A 19,240-nucleotide genomic window follows, 5' to 3' on the forward strand; every position below is an offset into this window, starting at 1 on the left:
TACACCTCTGGATGGGAGTGATTTCAGGTTATTTTTACTTTCTACTCTTTTTCTTATTTAAATTTTAAAGGTAATCATGCATCATTTTACAGAAGCAATTAGGTTTCCCCACACATCTCAAACCTCCAGTTGCCTTTAGAGTCTATAGAATGAAGCCAGAATTTTTCAGCCTCTCGTGGGTGTTCTTGTTACCTGGCTCTCAATTACTCTTGCTCACAGGGCACGTGGCCTTTGCCTCCAGGTCTAAAATAACCTCTCCATCCACCTTCAAGGTGGACCTTGAAGGCCTGAATCAAAGGCTCTCCATGTCATGTCTGTAGCAAGCGGACATCTGTCTTCTCTAAGACAGGTCTCTCTACCTCATGGGTCCCTCACTCGAGAGGCCCACCTGTCCTGGTAGAGGTCAGCTCCTTGAGGGCAGAGACCCCTTTTCCCCCTCCACAGGGTCCCTGAAGCTCCCGATTTAAAGCAGTTGCTCAGAAATGTTCCCTTTGACTGGAGTCGTTAAATCTCCCAGTGAAGAAAGTCAAATGTTTAAACAAATGGAAAACAGATGTCTTCTGGCAAGAGCCCATAAACTCCACTGGGGACAATTAGGTTGGGCTTCCCATTGAGCACCTAAGTTATCACCTTGCCTCTTCTATCAAGATGTCTGAATAATACCTGCAAATTATCAGCACTACTGGGAAGCTGCTGGGAAAAATCAAGGTTGACTTTTCTGAGCTTGTCTTCCCGTCAGAACCCCGTCTCAGCATGTGGGGAATGGGTCTCACCTGGCTCATGGTGGCTTTCAGCATCTCCAGGAGCAGCAGGGCACCTTCAGTGCACAGCCCAGCCCGGAGGACTTCTTCCCTGTGGTGCTTATGCAAGAGCCACTGAAGCATGGCATCCAGGCTGTCCTGAAAGAGGAGGCAAGGGATGTAAAGAGACCTGTGGTTATGCAGCAAGGGGACCGACCGGCTTTCCAGCCAGCACATGGCATTTCCCAGGGGCCCCAGTGGGAAAGGCAAAACAGCACAGTAGCAGCCCAGGTGGCTGGCCCATTCAGGGAGCTTCAGCCCACTAATGGGGTATAAGGGAAATGCACACCTCCAAGATGGTGCTGAAGACCCACCAGCAACTGGTATCGAATTTAGTTCTTTTGGTCTGACATCACAAATAGTCAATCTCCCAATCAATTTTAATGAATTTTTATAAATGAGATTATAGAAAATGTGACAAATTCAAAGGCTTTAGGGCAACTGCAGAGTGCAACAGAGAGAACATGGGGCTGACAAGCAGGATGATCTGACTTTGCCTCTTAAAAAACTGGGCTTACACAAGCTATTCAGCCTCTTGGCAGTTCAGTTTCCTTCTCTGTGTAATGAAAATTACATTAACTGCCCCATGGGATTGTTATAAATATCAAGGAAAATAAAATATGTAAAACATCTATCACGGGTCCTGACATTCAGCAAATGTTTGTTTCCTGCAATACAGTCTTGGAAAAATTAAAATATAGCATTTTGATTAACTTAGCACAGCATATTAAGAACTTTATTTTGAAGTGTGATCTCTAATATATTAGCATATATCAGGATTGAGATAGGTCAAATATAAGGATGTACGAGAGGTGAATTTTTTAGCCCTCTATTTGCAAAGAGGTGCCCCTCCACCCCTGTCAATTCAGTGTGGTTTAACTCAACTCTATTAAGACAAAAAAACAATTTCTGAGTCTGTCTGTCAGGTGCCCAGGAAGGTGAGTAAGAGGCGGGGTCTATTTTTGAGGTGCTCAGTATCTAAGGAGAGAAGCAGATGTAAATGTGCTGGTGGCATATAAGGCAAAGGTGAATGCATGATGAGGCCCAAAGAGGAATGGTTACTGTTGTCTAGGGAGTCTAAGCAGGAGGTGGCATCTGAGCTGAGAATTGAGGGAAGACACCTTTCCAGGCAGGTGATGGTGGGAGAAAGGGCTCATTAAAGGCCCAGAGCAGGCAAGGACAAAGAAGCTGGTCTTACTGGGGAGGTGACTCAGGAGGATCACAGCACAAAGGGCCAGCGAGAAAGGAAGCTGGGCTGGGGAGACAAGTGAGACATCCAATCAGGAAGGGTCTTGATGCTGGCTGGGGGACTCTGAACGTGATCCCACAGGAACAGGAGCCAGTGAAGCCTTGGATTTGGTGCACGTCGGTGAGTTAGTGAACGAGAGGCTGGTGAGAAGGTATATACAGTGAGTGTGGGCTCCTCTTTGGAGAAAATTGGCCAAGGAAAAATAGGAGAGTGATAAACAGGACAGGAGCTGGTCAAGAGTGTGAGTCAAGGGGGCAGCTTCTGGTTTTAGGTGGGACATAATTTATCATACTTATGGTCTATGAGGAAAGAGTCAGTAGAAAGAGATGCCGAAAATATAGAAGAAGGGATGATAAGGGGTGAGGTCACTCAAGAAAGGAGTGGAAGGAATCCAGACCAGCCCTGAAAAGCTGCCCTTCCAGCAACAGTGGAGAGAAGGTGATAAAGAGGGTCATGGAATATACAAGTGGTGGAGGGTGGGGTCCTGAGGCAATGCCCCCTTCATGGGGGCCTCTACTCCTACCATGACATAAGTCATCTGAGCAAAGGGCGTCTGTGGGCCAGAAGGCTCGGGGCATGTAAGGGTCACGCTAGAATGCAGGGGAATAGCAGAGGCACTACTAAGGTAAAGGGACATGTTTCTTTGGAGGACATAAACTGAGGCTCTATGTCTGTTATGGGAGCAATTCACCTCCCCGTGTGGCCCCCACCATCGTGTGATTTCTCTAGCTGTGCCCAGAAGGAGAAAGACTTAAAAGAGGAACTGATAAAAACAGAGACCTGCTGGGAGGGACATGAGAGGCAGAGGCTGAAGAAGTGAAGGGTATTTGAAAAGCTAGCCAGGGGTGGGACTGCTAGGGAAGGAAGTAGGTCAGGACGAAAGCTGGAAAAACATGGAGGAAGGGGAGGGGAGTCTTAGGGACCTGCCTTGGTCATACAGAATCAGAAAGCCAAGTGTGTCACTCCATCCCAGGAACCCCAAGAACCTACTTTGGGCCCGTCCATCAGCTCTGTAAGTGGTGTTTGTAGGAAGAAGGTGGACACGATGAGGTAGACTTCTGGAATATGAACATGGTGGGCCAGAAAGTCACTCAAGACTTGGAACCCAGGAAGCACGCAGGGGCTCTGGTCAGGCGTGGGAGGGTGGCTCTTCAGGTTATCTATTATGAGGGGGAGGGGCACAAAATCCAATTGAGAAAACTTGCTGTTGCTTCTGGTCAAGGTGAGAATTGGGCGCAGAAGGGAATCCCCTACCACCCACCCATCCCACAGAGATGCCAGATGGAAATATATGTCACACATACTGGAGCACAAGAAAGTGCTCAACAAGAATTTTTCCTATTCCTGACATGCTCATTCATTTGTTCAAAACCAGATGCTTATTTGGTGCCTACCACCCTAGAGGCAATAAGACCTTTTTGTATTAGGCAATAAGAACATAGTGTTCTGACAAAATATACAGAACCCCAGGCCTTTATCAACTACTTACGATGTGGTGGGAGGGACAGACTTTACAGAATTAAATACCTAAATAAATATGTATAAATGATGATAAGCACTATGAAAAAAAAAAGAGAGAGTATAAAAGGTGCCCTAATCCATACGGGACTCTCCTCCTCTCCTAGAGGAAGTAACATTTGAATCAAGAGCTGAAGGATGAATCCACATCAAACAGGAGAGCCATGCCGGTACTGAGGGTTGGGGAAGCATCCCAGGAAGAGGGAAAGAGCTAAGGAGGCTTTGAGGAATGGGAAGAAATCCCCAGCATCTGAAGAGCAGTGAGGCCATGGTGGGATCCTAAAAAGGAAGTCAGAGGGGGCTGGGGCTGATGGGAGGGAAGGGGTCAGGGTCAAGGTGATCCTACAGCACGGAGCTGTGAAAGCCCCAAGCAAGTCCTGGCAGGTCCTCACTCACAGACCACAGGGGGCACCCTGCCTCCTGGAGATGACCACACACTCACCCATCAGGATGTCCACGCCCTCAGAGCTGCGTTCCACCCAGGACCCCGCAGACAGGCCATCTTTAAATCGCCCGCGGAGGGAGGGGTTTGACAAAAAGTGCAGCAGCAGCTTCAATCCCAGCACCACCGTGCTGGGGTGCACATGGCCCTGCACGAATAGCAGGAACCAATCGGGCCCCAGGTTCAGAAACATCTCTTCCTTTGTCCTGCAGGGGGAAGGGGGTCAATAAATGCTATAAATTACCTCTCAGCCCATAAGCAAATGACATGTCCAGAAAATTCAAATAATGTTCAGCTTCACTAGTCACCTAAAAAAGGCAAGTTAAGTTTAATATCTGGACATCACTTAGCAAAGTACATGCTACATTTTAAAAGATCGGTAAAATAAAATGCTGGCAAGGTTGCTGTGAAATAGATGAATTTGCCTATTAATGGCTGAAGTGTAAGTTGGCCAAAGCTTTTGAAAGCAGTTGGAAACTATGTACCAATAGATGTAAAAATATGCAGGCCCTTTGATAGCCCTATTCACTAATATTCATGCTTACACAGTGTCTGAATGGCCACCATCTAATTACATCAATGCAGTCACATAAAACACATAATGGTTACTGAACTCCCTTCTTAAACACACTTTAGTTCAAAACTAATCTAAATGGAATAGTCCAATATTTATGCACCTTTATTGGCTTAGACAAAAAAATACATGTTTAACTGTCACTTTCAAAAATGAATTTTAAAACGATGAGTCTAGAGAATACAGACCTGCTAGAGGGAAAGGGAGGGCAGGGAGATGGGAAGCCAATCCTCAGGGGCAATGGTTCAGCAAAGGACTCAGCCTCGTGAGAGCCAGGGAAGGATCCATCCTGGCCGGGCAGTGTTCTCAGCACGAGCTGCCAGATGAGGCATGGTGAGGGCATGGCCACTAGAACTAGGAGTCAAGAGACCATCTTCTCTTCTAGTCATGTCTCTGTTTGCTAATGGGATGACTTTGGCAGAGCTCTTGACGAGCTCTGGTCATCTTCCTTCATTATGATGATGATGAGGAGGAGGATGTTGGTGGAAGTGATGATGATGGTAATGAGAATGGTGGTGGTGATGGTGACAGTGGTTAGCTGATGGAGTATTTATAGTATACCAGGCACCATGCTCAGAGCTATCCACATAATAATTTCCATCTATGGCAGCTACTATCTTAATCCTCATAAAGATGAGTAGAAGAGAGGCATAGAGGGGAGGCTTAGGTAACCTCCCCGAGGTCCCTGGGGGACAGAGCTGGGATTTGAACCCAGGAGGTCTGGCTGTCAGAGTCCAGGTGCTTAAGCACTACACTACATTCCTTTTCAAAAAAGTGAAAAGGAAGGGACTAGCTCATCTCCAAGGCATCTTCCAGTCCTACCATGCTTTGATTCTAGACACGTAAAGACTTTTTAAGCACTATTTGAAAGGCCGTTTTACTGAGGGGTAACTCCCCACCCTGATTCTTCCCTGCCCCAAACACACGTACACACTAAAATGTCAACTCAGTGAGAGTAACAAGGATCTGGACTGTCTTACTCAGCACTGCATTCTCAGAGGGAGGAACGGTGTCTGGCACACAGGAGATACTCAACAAATAGTTCTTGAATTAATGACTCCAGAGCTGAGATAAAACAGGCAGTCGGAGAGAGTTCATGGAATTTTATGATTACACGTTGTTTTTGAAAGTTAATTGAAGGCAGATACTTCTTTTTCCAACTTGGAAAAATAGCTAAATAACAGTAAATAGAAGAAGAATTTGGCAAGCCTTTTCCTTGATAGATGTTATTTAGGCTAACCATCTCTCCATTCTATTGTCTGCCAAGTATAGGACATCAAAATCGGTAATTATCACAACCGCCAAAACAATAACAATGACACTATAGCAATGGTGACAAAAAGCGTTTATTGTAATTACACCAAATCTGTTTTGAGTTACTCATGCCCATTTAACATTTGCATCAGAATATCTTAGGGCAAGGTTTGCTTTATTGGGTGGAGAAAATATAACTTTCTTTCTGACTAGTGCAGAGAACACACTGCAGAAAACCAACTCAGAGATGCTAAACTTTTCATTAAGAAAAGGTTTTAATATGCACCCTGTATGAAGCAGCCTCATGCCAAATCACTCTTTCTGGAGCTACTTACTCAGAGGACAGATGAAGTCGGGAAGAAGATATTACACTGAGCAGCATCTCCAGCAACTGGTTTCTGAGCCAGATTGTCTTTCCAGATGTTTGACTTCCAGCTACAAAAAAGAAAATTCAGATTTGAGAAAAAACGGATGTAAAGAGACAATATTTGCTGCAGTAAGCAATCGTATTCACCAAATGCTTAGTTCTCCCAGGAGTTGAGACATGGATGGGACTTGAAATTTTGGCTTTCAGTTCTAGATTTCCATGCAATGCTTAAAAAGAATTTCAGGAAATGTTCCTAAAGTTCCCTTTAACTAGAGATGTTTTTGATGCTCCCCATTCTCCAGCCCCCACCAAAAAAAAATCCTAAAAATGATAAGGTCAAATTCTCCTTCCAGTAGATGAATTTTTTAAATTATCATAGGCTGCAACATTTCCTGAGCACCTACTACATGCTGGGCATTATGCAAGGCACTGGGGGCAAAGAAGTGAAGATTATGATCCTTGATCTGAGTTCCTGCTCTCAATGTTTCTAGGCTAGACCTTTGGCATGTCTATGTTGCACTAAAAATAGAGCTTGAATTGTAGCAAGAGGTATATGGATCCAGCGGAAGAAGAAACTTTACTTCTGAAGTGTTATTATAACCCTGAAGGCCATGTAAATATTGTCTTAATAGAAGATGTTTAGTGAGATAAAAGTTTTAGCGTGGAGTCCCTATGAGAAGAAGGGTTGACGAAACAGTGCCCTGTTGTCTCATTATCCATTCATTCTTCTCATTATCCATTCATTCTTCCCCTTGGTTAACCAGTTATTTTACCACCAATTCGGGGCACACCCACCATGCTGTAGAAATAGAACTGATGAGGCAGCTTGGAGAACCAGAGTCAGAGTCCCCTCTATTTGGATTCTGGCCCCATCTCTCATTAAGATCCTAATCTCTCTGAGCCTCCGTTTCCTCATCTGTAAAATGGGAAAAGTAATTCCTACTTTTCAGGCTTGGTCTAAGGATAAGAGATAATTTATCTGGATTGAGTAACACTATCTAAGAGAATCTTTTGCAGTAAAAGTGTTCTCTATCTGTCCTGTCCAGTGCAGTAACCACTAGCCTCACGTGGTTATCAAGCACTTGGGACAAGGCTAGTGTGACTGAGGAACTGAATTTTTAATTGCATTTCATTTCGATTAATTAGAATTTAAATTTAAATGGCCATGTGCAGCTAGAGGCTCCCATCTTGGACACAGCAGATCCAGAGGACCCAGGGCAAAGCACTCAGTAGTTGTCCCCCTCACATTTGCCCTAGCAGAGGGAATTTGGAACATGATGTAGCTGCGGTTCTGAGTCTGGTTAGGGAGAGAGAGAGACTCAGAGAAACAAATCACAGACCTTTGCATGAGATTAAATGCAATGGCTCTAGAAGCACAGAAGAGATGACTTAACCTGGCTTGTGGGACTGGGAACGGCTGGTCTAGCGGGGTGAGATGGGGTGGGAGCAGGGCAAGGGAGGCACTCCTGCAGAGCGAATAGCACCTGCAGAGCATGGATGGACGGGCAGACCGTCACACATTAGGACCTGTACGTGCTTCAGAGTGTTGAAGCTGGGGCTCATCAGGGGAGCAAGGCAAGGGCTGGGGCATGAAGGCTCCCACCTGCTGGTCTACAGAGAACTGAGTGTTATCCTGGAGGCCTTGGAAGCCATTCCAGGTTGTGAAGGAAGCACATACAATTTGCGTTTATTCGTGACCATAATCATAGAGATGTGACCTCATAAGCCACCGTGTGGGAACAACAGCTCGGCTGTGGGTGCCTTGCCCCTCCTCCCCCTCAGCCTTTCATGCACAATGGCCCCACAGCATGTTCCTCTCAGGGCCGTCATGGGGGTCGTCCTGCTGCCTTCAGGCTGGCGTCTGGGAAAGGTCTTCTCACCGGGCACGGAGGGGTCCGGGGCTCCGTCCACGCACATCTGCCTCTCGTTCACCGATGAAGGCTTGAGGGTGTACACAACAAACAGCCCGATTCTTAAGACAGAAAGAGAAGGACACGCTCAAATGTGGGCTCAGCCCCTGTCTCCTAAACACACGTGAAGGTTTTCTACAGTGATCCACCTAAATGCGGCTTCAAGGGAGGGTTTGAGGGGAATCGCGTTATTCTGTGATCAATGTGATATTTCCAAAGACTTCTCAGATCTGTCAGGATTCATCAGAGCAGCTAACTCTGGCTCTGCCAGCTCAAAAGAACAAACAGGGATGAGGACAGAAAAGGTGAATGTCCTGCCAGCGGGGACTATCCTTTGGGAAGTCTGCAAAAGGCAGGCATGTTGGGTCGTTGGTCGGTGAGGATGCCTGTGCTCACGGAATTTCTGGAGTTCTTGGCACACGAGGTGTGTCCGAGCACCAGGGAGCAGTGAACACACAGCCTGCTGGGGAGTCTAGCGGACCCACCCCTTTTTTCAGCTCTCCGCCCTGAACAGAGAAACTCCTAGGAGGTTCCAAGGAAATAGAACCTGCTGCTGCATTGAAGGGGCAGTGCTGCTGGGCTGAGCATGGTCAGCGGAGAGCTGGCGCCTACCTTCCCTCCTTAAACAGCCCCGAGGCTCTGCCCTTCCCCCCGGGGAGCTGGCGCAGTACCTGCGCAAGTCCTGGAGGCTGAAGTGGCCCCTCAGCTGACAGCCCAGGATGGCAATGATGGTGGGTATCTTGGAGGGGGCGAGGCCTGGCTCGTTGAAGAGGAAGACGAGCTTGGGAATAAGCTGCGCCTGGTGAGCAACTTCAGCATTCCGGGGTCCTTCCCTGGCGAGCCCGGGAGAGAGGCAGTAAAAGCTTTTACTGGAATGAACCAAATTTGCTGTGTCTCTGCTAAAAAGGTTCCACCGGCTGGGCTTGCTCCATGGCCCTCTGACTCCGATGCACTCTTGGCAACTCGTCAAAACGCTGTCAGACACCCATCGAATATGTGTCTGCCCAGTACCAGAGTCGCTCAGGGATGAGCCTCCTGGTGCCCTTCCACCCCTCCACCCCCTCACGCCGCCACCCCTGAAAACTGCCTTCAAAGACAACCCCAGCTATTGACTTTTAAATTCCAAGCCTCAGGGAAAACTAATGCTGGTCTCAGAAAACTCAGAACAAAGAGAGCAGACTGGAGCGTGACCGCGGAGCACTTCCCAATAGCCGGAGCGCGGGCCTCCGCGAGCCCATCTGGGTGTGCGTCTTCCTGCCCACCCCAAACCACAAAGTGGATGAACACGCCGCTGAGAGTCAAAGGGGGAGAGAGACAGAATTCAAGCCTCCGCACTCCCTCCTTAGGATAATCGCAAATACAATTTCCAGTAAATTCTACTCCCCCAAAGAAAACAGCTTCCAGGGTGAGTGTCCGTTCTCTTAGAAAACAACAGGTACAGAAAGAAAGTGGAAAGTGAGAAAGAAAATAAAGGTGGAGGAGAATGAATTTGGGTGGATGGCTCCTTCTTGAACTGTCTTTTCAGTACTACTGTGTTGAATTCTGCCAAGTGCCACATCTCTGATACACAAAAGAGGTAGAACCAGCCCAGTTCTGCGTGTGACTTGCTCTCATGGGCTCAGTGGGAAGATGTGCATTCATCACCTATAAGTCCCCACTGTCCTTTGTGCTCTTTCTAATCACAGCACTGAGTAGCCTGCTCTTCTGCATTCCTTCACCACAGGGCTATGTCTTGCCCTTCTCTGAACTTCTAGCGCTAAGAACTGTTATGGAATGGAGTGGGTTTATAATAGATAGTCCATCACGAACGGCTGCATGAAAAGATGGCTGCAAATACATTCAAAACACTGAGGTCCTAATGATCTCCAGAAGAGCTGACATGTGAAGAGGCAGGTGGGGGTGTGTGTGAACGGCTTTATTTGTAAGGAAGGAGGTGGATTGATCGGTTGGCACTCCTGCCTCCCTTCTCCCATATTCTGATCCCTGGTTTTCCTTGGGAATTACCTCTTTCTAACTCCCCTCCACCCACTCCAGAGGGGAAGTCATGCTGCCTGGCCACATGACCCAAGATGGCCCCGTGAGACTCCATCCTATTGCTAGGACTATCGAGTGAAAAGGAAGCCCTGTCTTCCGACTGTGCTGAGCAGAGGACATGCTGTGAGGATGCCCAGCCAGAATGAAGTTAGCACAGAAGAAAACATAGGTGAGATGAGGGACCGACCTCAGATAAAGTAATATGAGCATCATCCAGACAACATATGAAGATCTGCCTCAGTCAATTGTATGAGCCAATAAATTTCCTCTTTCTCCACCTTCCTTTTTTCCCCTCCCTTTCTTCCTTCCTTAAGTTGGTTTGAGTTGTATTTCTGCCACTTGCAATCAAAAGAGCCCTGAATAATTCAAAAAGTGACACTCAGTGTGATGGTATTTGGAGGTGGGGCTTTTGGGAGATGCTTGGGTTATGAGAGTGGAGCCCTCATGAATGGGATTAGCACCCTTATAAAAGAGACCCCAGAGAGTTCCCTCACCCCTTCTGCCATGTGAGGTTGTAGTGAGAAGACAGCCAACTATGAACCAGGAAGTAGGTCCCCACCAGACACTGAATCTGCCAGAGCCTTGACCTTAGACTTCCAGCCTTCAGAACTGTGAGAAATAAATTTCTGTGATTTGTAAGCCACCCAGTCTATGGTATTTTCATTATAGCAGCTGTGTAGACCAAGACAGACATGCTACCACCTGGGGACCCAGTGCTCTGGGAGGGGAGAAGGCCGTGGTTGCTGAACCACCGGCTGCCCTGTCCTCTCAGTCCCTGTTCTTGGCATGAAGCCTTTGACTGTACCCCCAGGCTGCCAAAGCCCAGCTTACCTTGGTGATTGAAGGATTTCTACAAGATGGGAAAAGAGGGAGTGCTCCAAGTTGTCCGCAGCATTCATCCAGAGCTAGAAGACAGAAGAAACACAGTGAAACCAAGGTGTGTGGAGAGAAGGGTTTCCAGGCAGCGTGAGCAGGTACGGTGCTGGGTGTGGTCTCCTTTGGCTTGGAATCACTAACACAGCTTACCAGCTCTGGAATCAGACTAGCTCTCCTGACAGCTAGAAAGTAGAGGGCACCTCCCCCAGGGGCAAGTGCAAACACCATTCCTACCTTCCCCATCTCTGCTGCTCTCTGGAGCTTCACTGTAGGTCTAGATTCCAACCAAGGACACCTGCACTAACCATCTCCTACGTGTGTCCCACCCTGGGCCCTGCAACCTGTGTGTCCACACACCAAACAACATCTCATTTTCATTGGACCCTACAAGGCAAATACCAGTGCTCCCAATTCAGAGATGTGAAAAGACAGGCTGAGACAGACCACTGAGTGACAGGTACCTCACCACCCGCAAGTGATAGGACTGGAATTAGAAGCTGAGTCCCACCTTTCAGGTTTTATGCTGTAGCAACTTGTGCGTGCAGTTTCTTCAGTTCCCCTATCTACAGAACCTGCAGCACAGCCCATGTTCCCATCTCCTGTAAACACAATTGTGCGTGACATGCAGGTGTGAAATGCACTGAGATTCTGACAGTGAACTTTATCACTCGGGTTGCTTTCTTCATTGTAAACAAAATGCAGCTGCTCCCCATCCTTCTGGGGCAGAGGTGATGGTGTGCCTTCATGTCTCATTTCTACTTCCCTTTAGAGAGCTCTACTATTTCTCATCTAAATGCTGATGTTTCCTAAGGCCCAGAATCTATAAGGTTCAGGTGCAGGATTATAAGAGTGCACTCATATAGCAGCAAAAAGAGCTCACACTTACAAATGATACCATTTGCTTGAGGCAAGAAGCATCATACAAAGTCCTAAAATGATATCATTATCTGCGTTTAGTAGATAAGAACAGTGAGGCTCAGAGAGACTGAGTAACTTGTCTGGCACCCCACAGTTTTTAATTGGCAGAGACTGGCTTCAAAGCCTGGTCAATCTGACCATGAAGCCCACTCTCTTGCCTCCTCTCTGTGTTCCCCTACAGGCATCTCCTGCAGACAGTGACCCAGAGGGTCAATAATCAACCTCGTAAGGTAGATAGCTACTGGGAAGCAGCCGCATAGCACAGGGAGATCAGCTCGGTGCTTTGTGACCTCCTGGAGGGGTGGGATAGGGAGGGTGGGAGGGAGACGCAAGAGGGAGGGGATATGGGAACATATGTATATGTATAACTGATTCATTTTGTTATAAAGCAGAAACTAACACACCATTGTTAAACAATTATACTCCAATAATAAATAATAATAATAATAATAATAATCAACCTCACTTGAACCAAGCAGGTGGCCATGGCTCCATCCTTTCACTTACTGGGGAAAACAGAAGAGTCTCAGTGGACATAAGTTTATCAGGAAGGCAGAGACTGTCCCTCCCCAGTCCCCAGGGCCCAGCATCACACATGCCATGTAGTGGGCACTTAATAAGGATCCATTACATTTTTTAAAAGAGTGAATGCAAAGTAAACCAAAGTAAGATAAGTGGATTACTCTTAAGCCAGAAACAGGCTGACAGATTTCCAGCTCCTGTAAGCACAGCCACTGCCCAGTATACACAGAGGTGGGGCAGCTGCCATTTAAAAGAGCTGGTGTGGATCGATGTGGCTACCAGGGAGGTAGGGGTAGCCAGACATGGCATCCCAACATACTCAAGTGGGTGCCAAGAGCTTTGCATACTTGGAATTCATTCATTCATTCACGAAGGCAACCATGAGCAAATGATACAGCAGGCTCTGTGTCAGGAGCTGGAAGAGCTGAGAAAGTAAGACAGGAACCCTGTGGTACCCCTTACCCTTCCCACAAAACAATACCCCTCCCCCCGTTTCCTTTTCCAGAGCTTTAGAACAATAAGAAGTTGCCACAGCACATTTGAGGCTGCCTAGCTCTTTTAGAAATTATTTTATATAATACCAACTGTCTGAATTTTGGGAAACATGCATAACTGAATCTTGTGGTTGTCATCCGGTGTCACATAACCCCTGTACTAAAGACTGCATTGAGATGTCTGGCTTAAATTTGTTTGAATATCAAATTTTGTTCTCTTCCCCACCCCTGGGACCACCTCACTCTCAGAAAGAGGTGGCCTTTTCTGAGACCACAAGCCTAAGACACGCATGACTTCGACGTCCTGTCCCTTCCAGCTTCTCAACTTCCTGTCCCTCCCTGCTGCACACCCGTCATCAAGGATCACGCGCCTTCTCCTGTAACCCACTCTCTGTTCTCCAAACCCTCCCTTTCCTTGAAGGACTTGTCCTGTCAGTTTGATTCTCACACTGGTATTTTAACCACCCCTTTTTCACTGCTCAAGTCTCCTATCTAAGTTCTGAAACGTTCCTCCTATTTCCTTCTCTCTCTCTTTCTTCTTCAAAAGCCCACTGACTGTCTCCTTCCCGCCTCCTCCCCGCTCTTCACCTCATGTCTGACCCCACCATTTACTCTTCACTGGGCCCGTCAGTGACCTCCAAACACAACCCACACAGCCCTGCCCTTACTTCGCCTGATGTAGGCAGACACTGGGGAAACTCTTCTTCTTTTTGAAATTCTCTCCTCCCAATCTTTTAAAATTTTATTTCATTTCATTTTGTTTTAGTGTGGTTTTTTAGCATCTTTTTGCTTGTTTTTATTGGTTGCCTATTTTCCTAACCCCAGTGAAAAAGCACTGGCTCAGCTGAGGGGTAAGTTTATTCAGGGAGGGGACAGGTGGTGCCCATGGTGGTTCCAGGAACAGGCAGTGGGAGCACGGTGGGTTCCTGCATGGGTCATTCCTGGGCTGGGCTGATGGCAACGATGTCGTGGAGCCAAGCTGCCTGAGCACGGCTGCAGCATTTTGGAAGGGTCAGCAGTGCTGCCAAGGCATGCTGTCTTGTTTCCCAGGGTAGTAAAGCCATTTGTGCATATCTGCTTCCCCGTTGTGCACAGGAAGCCCGTATCGCAGGCCTTACTGGATTCCCCCACAAGCCTTGCATCTATCTGCAGATCCAGGTCTGGGTGTTCATCCTGGCCTGGTCCAATTAAGATAGTATTTCATTTAGGTTTTTTGTAGCTTTTATTTATGAGTAAAATTGACCTGTACTTTTTCATTTCCCATACTATCCTTTTTTGGTTCTGGTATCAAGATTAGCTCATAAAAGAAGCTGGGAGAAATAATACCTACACTATGATCATGACTATGATTTTTAAAGAATACATATATTATGCATAGAAAGTACAAAAAAAGGGATGCATTCAAAGTTAACAACAGTCGTCTGGGTCTCAGAAAGAGGAGTTTTTCTTCCATTTTTCTATAATTTAAAATATTCTATAACAAGCATATATTATTTTTTAATTAAAATAAACAGTTTTTAAAATACTTCCATGGACTTCAGTGTGTACCGGCTAAAGTGTGCGCCCTGCAGCTTACCATCCTCCGCTGCCTTCTCTCCCTCCCCCTCCAGCCTCACCTCTACCTGCAACAACATCCCCACAGGTGCCCCAAGCCCCTTGCTCTCAAATCCCCATGGTTGCTCTCATCCCCACGTGTAAGCAAATAGCATCCACTCCACCTGAAATATTCTCCCATTGAACACATTCTGTCAAACTCAGCCCCAGAGCCCAGATCCGCTGAGCTGACTGTCCTCTCCTTCCACTCCCCAGATGCCCTGTGCCTCCCTCACTGGCACCCAGCACATTGGAGCACCACCTTTGTCATGTCCTGGGCCCCATCGTTGCATGCAGGGGCTGCATCCTGGTTATCACCATGTCTCCAGAACACACCAGTGCCCGACCCTAGTGGGCACTCAGTAAACGATGCTTTGTGAATGGATCTATCCACCCAAAGGTCTGTGCAGTACTCCTCACTCAGCCTCAGGTGTGCCCTCAGCATCTCTCACTCATCCCTTTGAAGGAACATTTATAAACAGCAAAGCACCATCCAAAGGAATTGGTATATTTTAAAATCCTTCTTATATATGGAAGCTTACACTTTTAAAATCCTTTTCCAGATACTATCTGATTTGGCTCCCACACCAGCCTGTGAGGGAGAGGAGATGGTCTCCCTTTCACACATGAGAAGACTGAAACTCAGAGAAGTCAAGAGACGTGCCCGAGGCCACACAGCCCATTGGTGGTAGGAGTTAATTATTAACCAAGGCCTCTGAACTTCAAAGCCTTGTCAGTTTTCTCTCTCACTACCATCTTGACCATCGAGGAAGCTGACCTGCTGGGTTTAGAGAAAGCTCCAGGCTTTCTGTACCATCACACACCTGTTCCTTTAGGGCTAGTGACCAGTCTCCAGTTTACCTCAAAATTGCAGAGGATGTGCTGGAAGACACCAATGTTGGTGATAGCGGAGGACCCAAAGCCCAGTTCTGCGGTGCCGGCAACAGACAGCATCAGCTGAAAAATGCGATGGTTTAGGAAAGAGGTCTTTCTCCTCAGGAGAAACGCCATTATCTGCAAAGGTTAAAACACAAAGCAGTTTACTCATGAATGCATCGTCACCGCTCTTTCTCCCTCACCCACTTGTTCCTACCAGCACCTTTGGTCAGCCCAGTCTGAAAACGCTCTGCTCTCTGGTGCTACCTCTTCCATTCCCTTGTTATCAGAAGGAAAACATATACCAACTTCTGTGGCTGCTTCCCCACCAGTGTCTACTTTTCTGTACTTGAGGCTTCACCTCTCACTGTGGGCCCCCAGCTCCTTCCTGAATCTTACACATTTCCAGAATGCCACCTTCTCCTGGTTTCTTTCTACATTTCTGTGTACTTTTCTCATTTTCCTTTACTGAATCCTACATTCATACCAATCCTACTGATGTTGCTATATCACTAGGAAGCCACCACCTGCCCACGAACCCAGTCACATCAGCTTCACTTCAGGCTGCTGCCAACAGATGTGCCATTCTGCTGTGCCAGGCCCTGGGAAACTGGCAACACGCAAGCAACCATACCGAGTTGGAGGCACTGGGATCCCAGTGGCCCACACTCATCTCAGAGACTAATAAGATGGACCTCACCTAGCCTCATGTCTCTGCTGACCTCAGTCACACAGAAGTCAGGCTGACCTGCCATCCACTTGCATCTGGGTTCTCATCAACTGCATCTGGATTCTCAGCCCAGCTCATCCACAACTCAATTCCCTACGCCTGTATCTGACACAGTCCACCCTTCTCCCTGTCCTCTCAGACACGCTCTTCCAGTGTGTCATTAGGAAGTCTCACTTGTTGTTATGAACTGAATGTCTGTTCCTCCCCAAATTCACATGTTGAAACCCTATTCCCCAATATGATGGTATTTGGAGACAGGTCTTTTGGGATATAATTAGCATTAGATGAGGTCATGAGGGTGGAGCCCTCACAGATGGGATTAGTGCCCTTATAAGAGTCACAAGGGAGCTTTCTTCCTCTCTCTGCTCTGCCATGTGAGGATACAATGAGAAGTTGGCCATCTGCAATCCAGAAGGGAGTCCTCACTCAACCTGACCATGCTGGCACCCTGATCTTGGACTTCCCAGTCTCCAGAACTGTGAGAAAATTAATTTCTGTTGTTTATAAGCCACCCAGTCTATAGTATTCTGTTATAGCAGCCCAAACTGACTGAGACTACTGTAATCAGAAAATAATATCTTTTCAGACTGTTCCAGTCACTTCTTCAGCATATCCCCACTCCCCAACCAGGACATAATTAGGATGGCTGAAAGCTGCTTGAGAAAAATCACTCAGGCTGACTGGTTTCACTTTACATTAATAGTGTCAAATGTCAAATTGGTACTCAATTTGGCCTGGCAGTCCAACTCTTTTTTCAGTAAGCTGGCTTTCCTCATCCTAAAGATGATGATCTCATCTCTTCTCCTCTCTCCTTCAGCCTCCCTCCCCTCTACCACCTGACTCAGTACACAGCTGAGAATTTAGAAGCCATCAGACGTGAACACTCTCATGTCCCCACCATCAGATCCACAAATGCCTGCACTGCATTCCTTCCTGTCACAAGCAGGGTTTCTATTCACCTGGCCTCTGGGACCCACCCCTCGCCTGCTCCTTGGGATAGCTCTTCTCTCCTAGCTTCATCCATCCTTCCCTCTTCTGTCACTTTCTTCCCGACAAATATGCCCTAGTAGTTCTCCTTTTAAAGATAACCTTCTCTTGAACCCTAATCCCTCTAGTTTGGGCCCCATTTCTCTACTCTTCTTTGTAGGTAAACTTCTTGAAAGCACTATTGGACTTCCCTGGCGGTGCAGTGGTTAAGAATCTGCCTACCAATGCAGGGGACACGGGTTCGAGCTCTGGTCTGGGAAGATCCCACAGGCCGTGGAGCGACTAAGCCTGAAAGCCACAACTGCTGAAGCCTGCACACCCTAGAGCCCGAGCGCCACAACTACTGAGCCCTCGTGGCGTGCTGCAACTACTGAAGCTCGCGTGCCTAGAGCTTGTGCTCCGCCAACAAGAGAAGCCACCGCAATAAGAAGCCCTCGCACTGCTACGAAGAGTAGCCCCCGCCCGCTGCAACTAGAGAAAGCCCCTGCGCAGCAACGAGGACCCAAAGCAGCCAAAGATTTTTAAAAATTTTAAAAAATAGAAAGCACTATCAACACACTCAGGCTCCACATCCTCACTTCACATTCTCTTCTCAACCCCCTTCCGCTGGTTGCTGCCTCTTCCTGCCCACCTGCCTTAGAAAGGTCACTAGTGACTCCCAGGTGCCAAGTCCAACAGGGACTTCTCTGTCCCTAGTTTGCTGCATTATTTATCAGCATCTAGCATTGTTTGACTATGCCCACCTTCTCAGAACACTTTATTTTTCAAATTCTTTGACAAAGCATTTCTTTGTCTTCTCTTCCTTCTTCCCTCTCAACCTCCCTTGTTGGGTTTTCATATTTCCAAGCTCTACCTGGTTAGTTCCTCACTGCTTCCTCCTTTGTCCTCTTCTCTCCTTTCACTACTCCTTTTCTTTGGCTACTTCATCAATTTCCTTAGATTAAATACCATCATGATGATATTGATGACTCTCACATCTATACCTCCCACCAAGCATGCCCTTCTGAACTCCAGAGCTGGGTATCCCACCTGGTATTTTACCTTTGATGTCTCACAGTCACTTCACACTTAGCATGTCCCAAATGTCTTATTCCTTCCTGTCGGCAGCACTCTGGGTGCACAGCACTGGCTGTTTTCATATGCTACGTGCCAAGACTGCTCACAAAGACTCCAAGTCTCCCCAGATCTGGGATGCAGTCTCACATCATGTTGGATTCTATCCAGTCTCCGATCTTGACCCTTCAAACCATCTTCCACACAGGTGTCAAATGTCATTCTAAAGCATCATTCATTCCACTTCCCTGTTCTAAGCCTGTGAATGGTTACTCGTCACCTCTGAGATAAGATCCATGTTCCATGGAGTGGTGGGGCTCTGACCCTTCCCTCTGTCTCCATCTAGGCTGTGCACCTGCCTGCAATTGTACTTTCCTCCCAGCCATGTTGAGGAACCCATCTTGGATCCCTTAAGTGTTCATAATGTTAATCTAGAACACCATCCTCCATCTTTTACCATGTTATGAAAATCCATCTTATAACACTTGGCTGGATGTCACCTAGTCTGACAAGAGGATGATAAATAAGTTTGATAGAAATAACAGATAGGAAGGGTTATGCTCTCCAATCAGCAAACCAACAGATGAATACAGAGTAAACGTCTAAAAAATGATTAAATCCACTCCTGAGCCAGCCAGTTAATTAAAGACCCTTGTTTTCATTCACTGATTCATTCCAAAAATCATTACTGAACACTTACTGTCTACCATGTGCTCTTAGGATGCAACAATGAACAAGCAAACCCAGTCCTGTCCTCATGGGGCTTGTGTCTAGGGGCAAAACAGACCACAAGCATGGCAACAAGTACATATACAACATGCCAAACAGGCATGCACATTAGGAAGAAACATAGCAAGAAAATGTGTCTAGAAGGAGACGAGGGTTCTGTTTCATAAAGAGTAGTTAGGGAAGGCAAAAAAATAATAATAAAAATCTTGTTTCTTTACTCAAACCTGTCATTTCCCACCTCTCTACCACTACCTCTTTCCCTGAATACATAAATTTTTGAAATATTTCTATTGTAAGCCATAAGAGTTTTAAAA

At 46.9% G+C, this 19,240-nt stretch overlaps 1 protein-coding gene across 1 annotated transcript in view; it reads right to left on the reverse strand.

Moving 5' to 3' along the window:
- Positions 1-19,240, reverse strand: part of WDFY4 (WDFY family member 4) — a 276,626-nt gene that overhangs the window by 155,506 nt on the left and 101,880 nt on the right. Inside the window, exons 24-31 of the mRNA XM_081247758.1 lie at positions 15,413-15,565; positions 10,980-11,053; positions 8,786-8,947; positions 8,085-8,176; positions 6,173-6,272; positions 4,010-4,215; positions 3,040-3,209; positions 774-899 (exon numbers count right to left, since the gene is read on the reverse strand). Coding sequence (XP_081103884.1) covers positions 774-899; positions 3,040-3,209; positions 4,010-4,215; positions 6,173-6,272; positions 8,085-8,176; positions 8,786-8,947; positions 10,980-11,053; positions 15,413-15,565 — 1,083 coding nt within the window. The remainder of the gene's footprint in view (positions 1-773; positions 900-3,039; positions 3,210-4,009; positions 4,216-6,172; positions 6,273-8,084; positions 8,177-8,785; positions 8,948-10,979; positions 11,054-15,412; positions 15,566-19,240) is intronic.

Source organism: Mesoplodon bidens, assembly GCF_964165515.1.
Source record: "Mesoplodon bidens genome assembly, chromosome: 1".
Lineage (NCBI taxonomy): Eukaryota > Metazoa > Chordata > Mammalia > Artiodactyla > Ziphiidae > Mesoplodon > Mesoplodon bidens.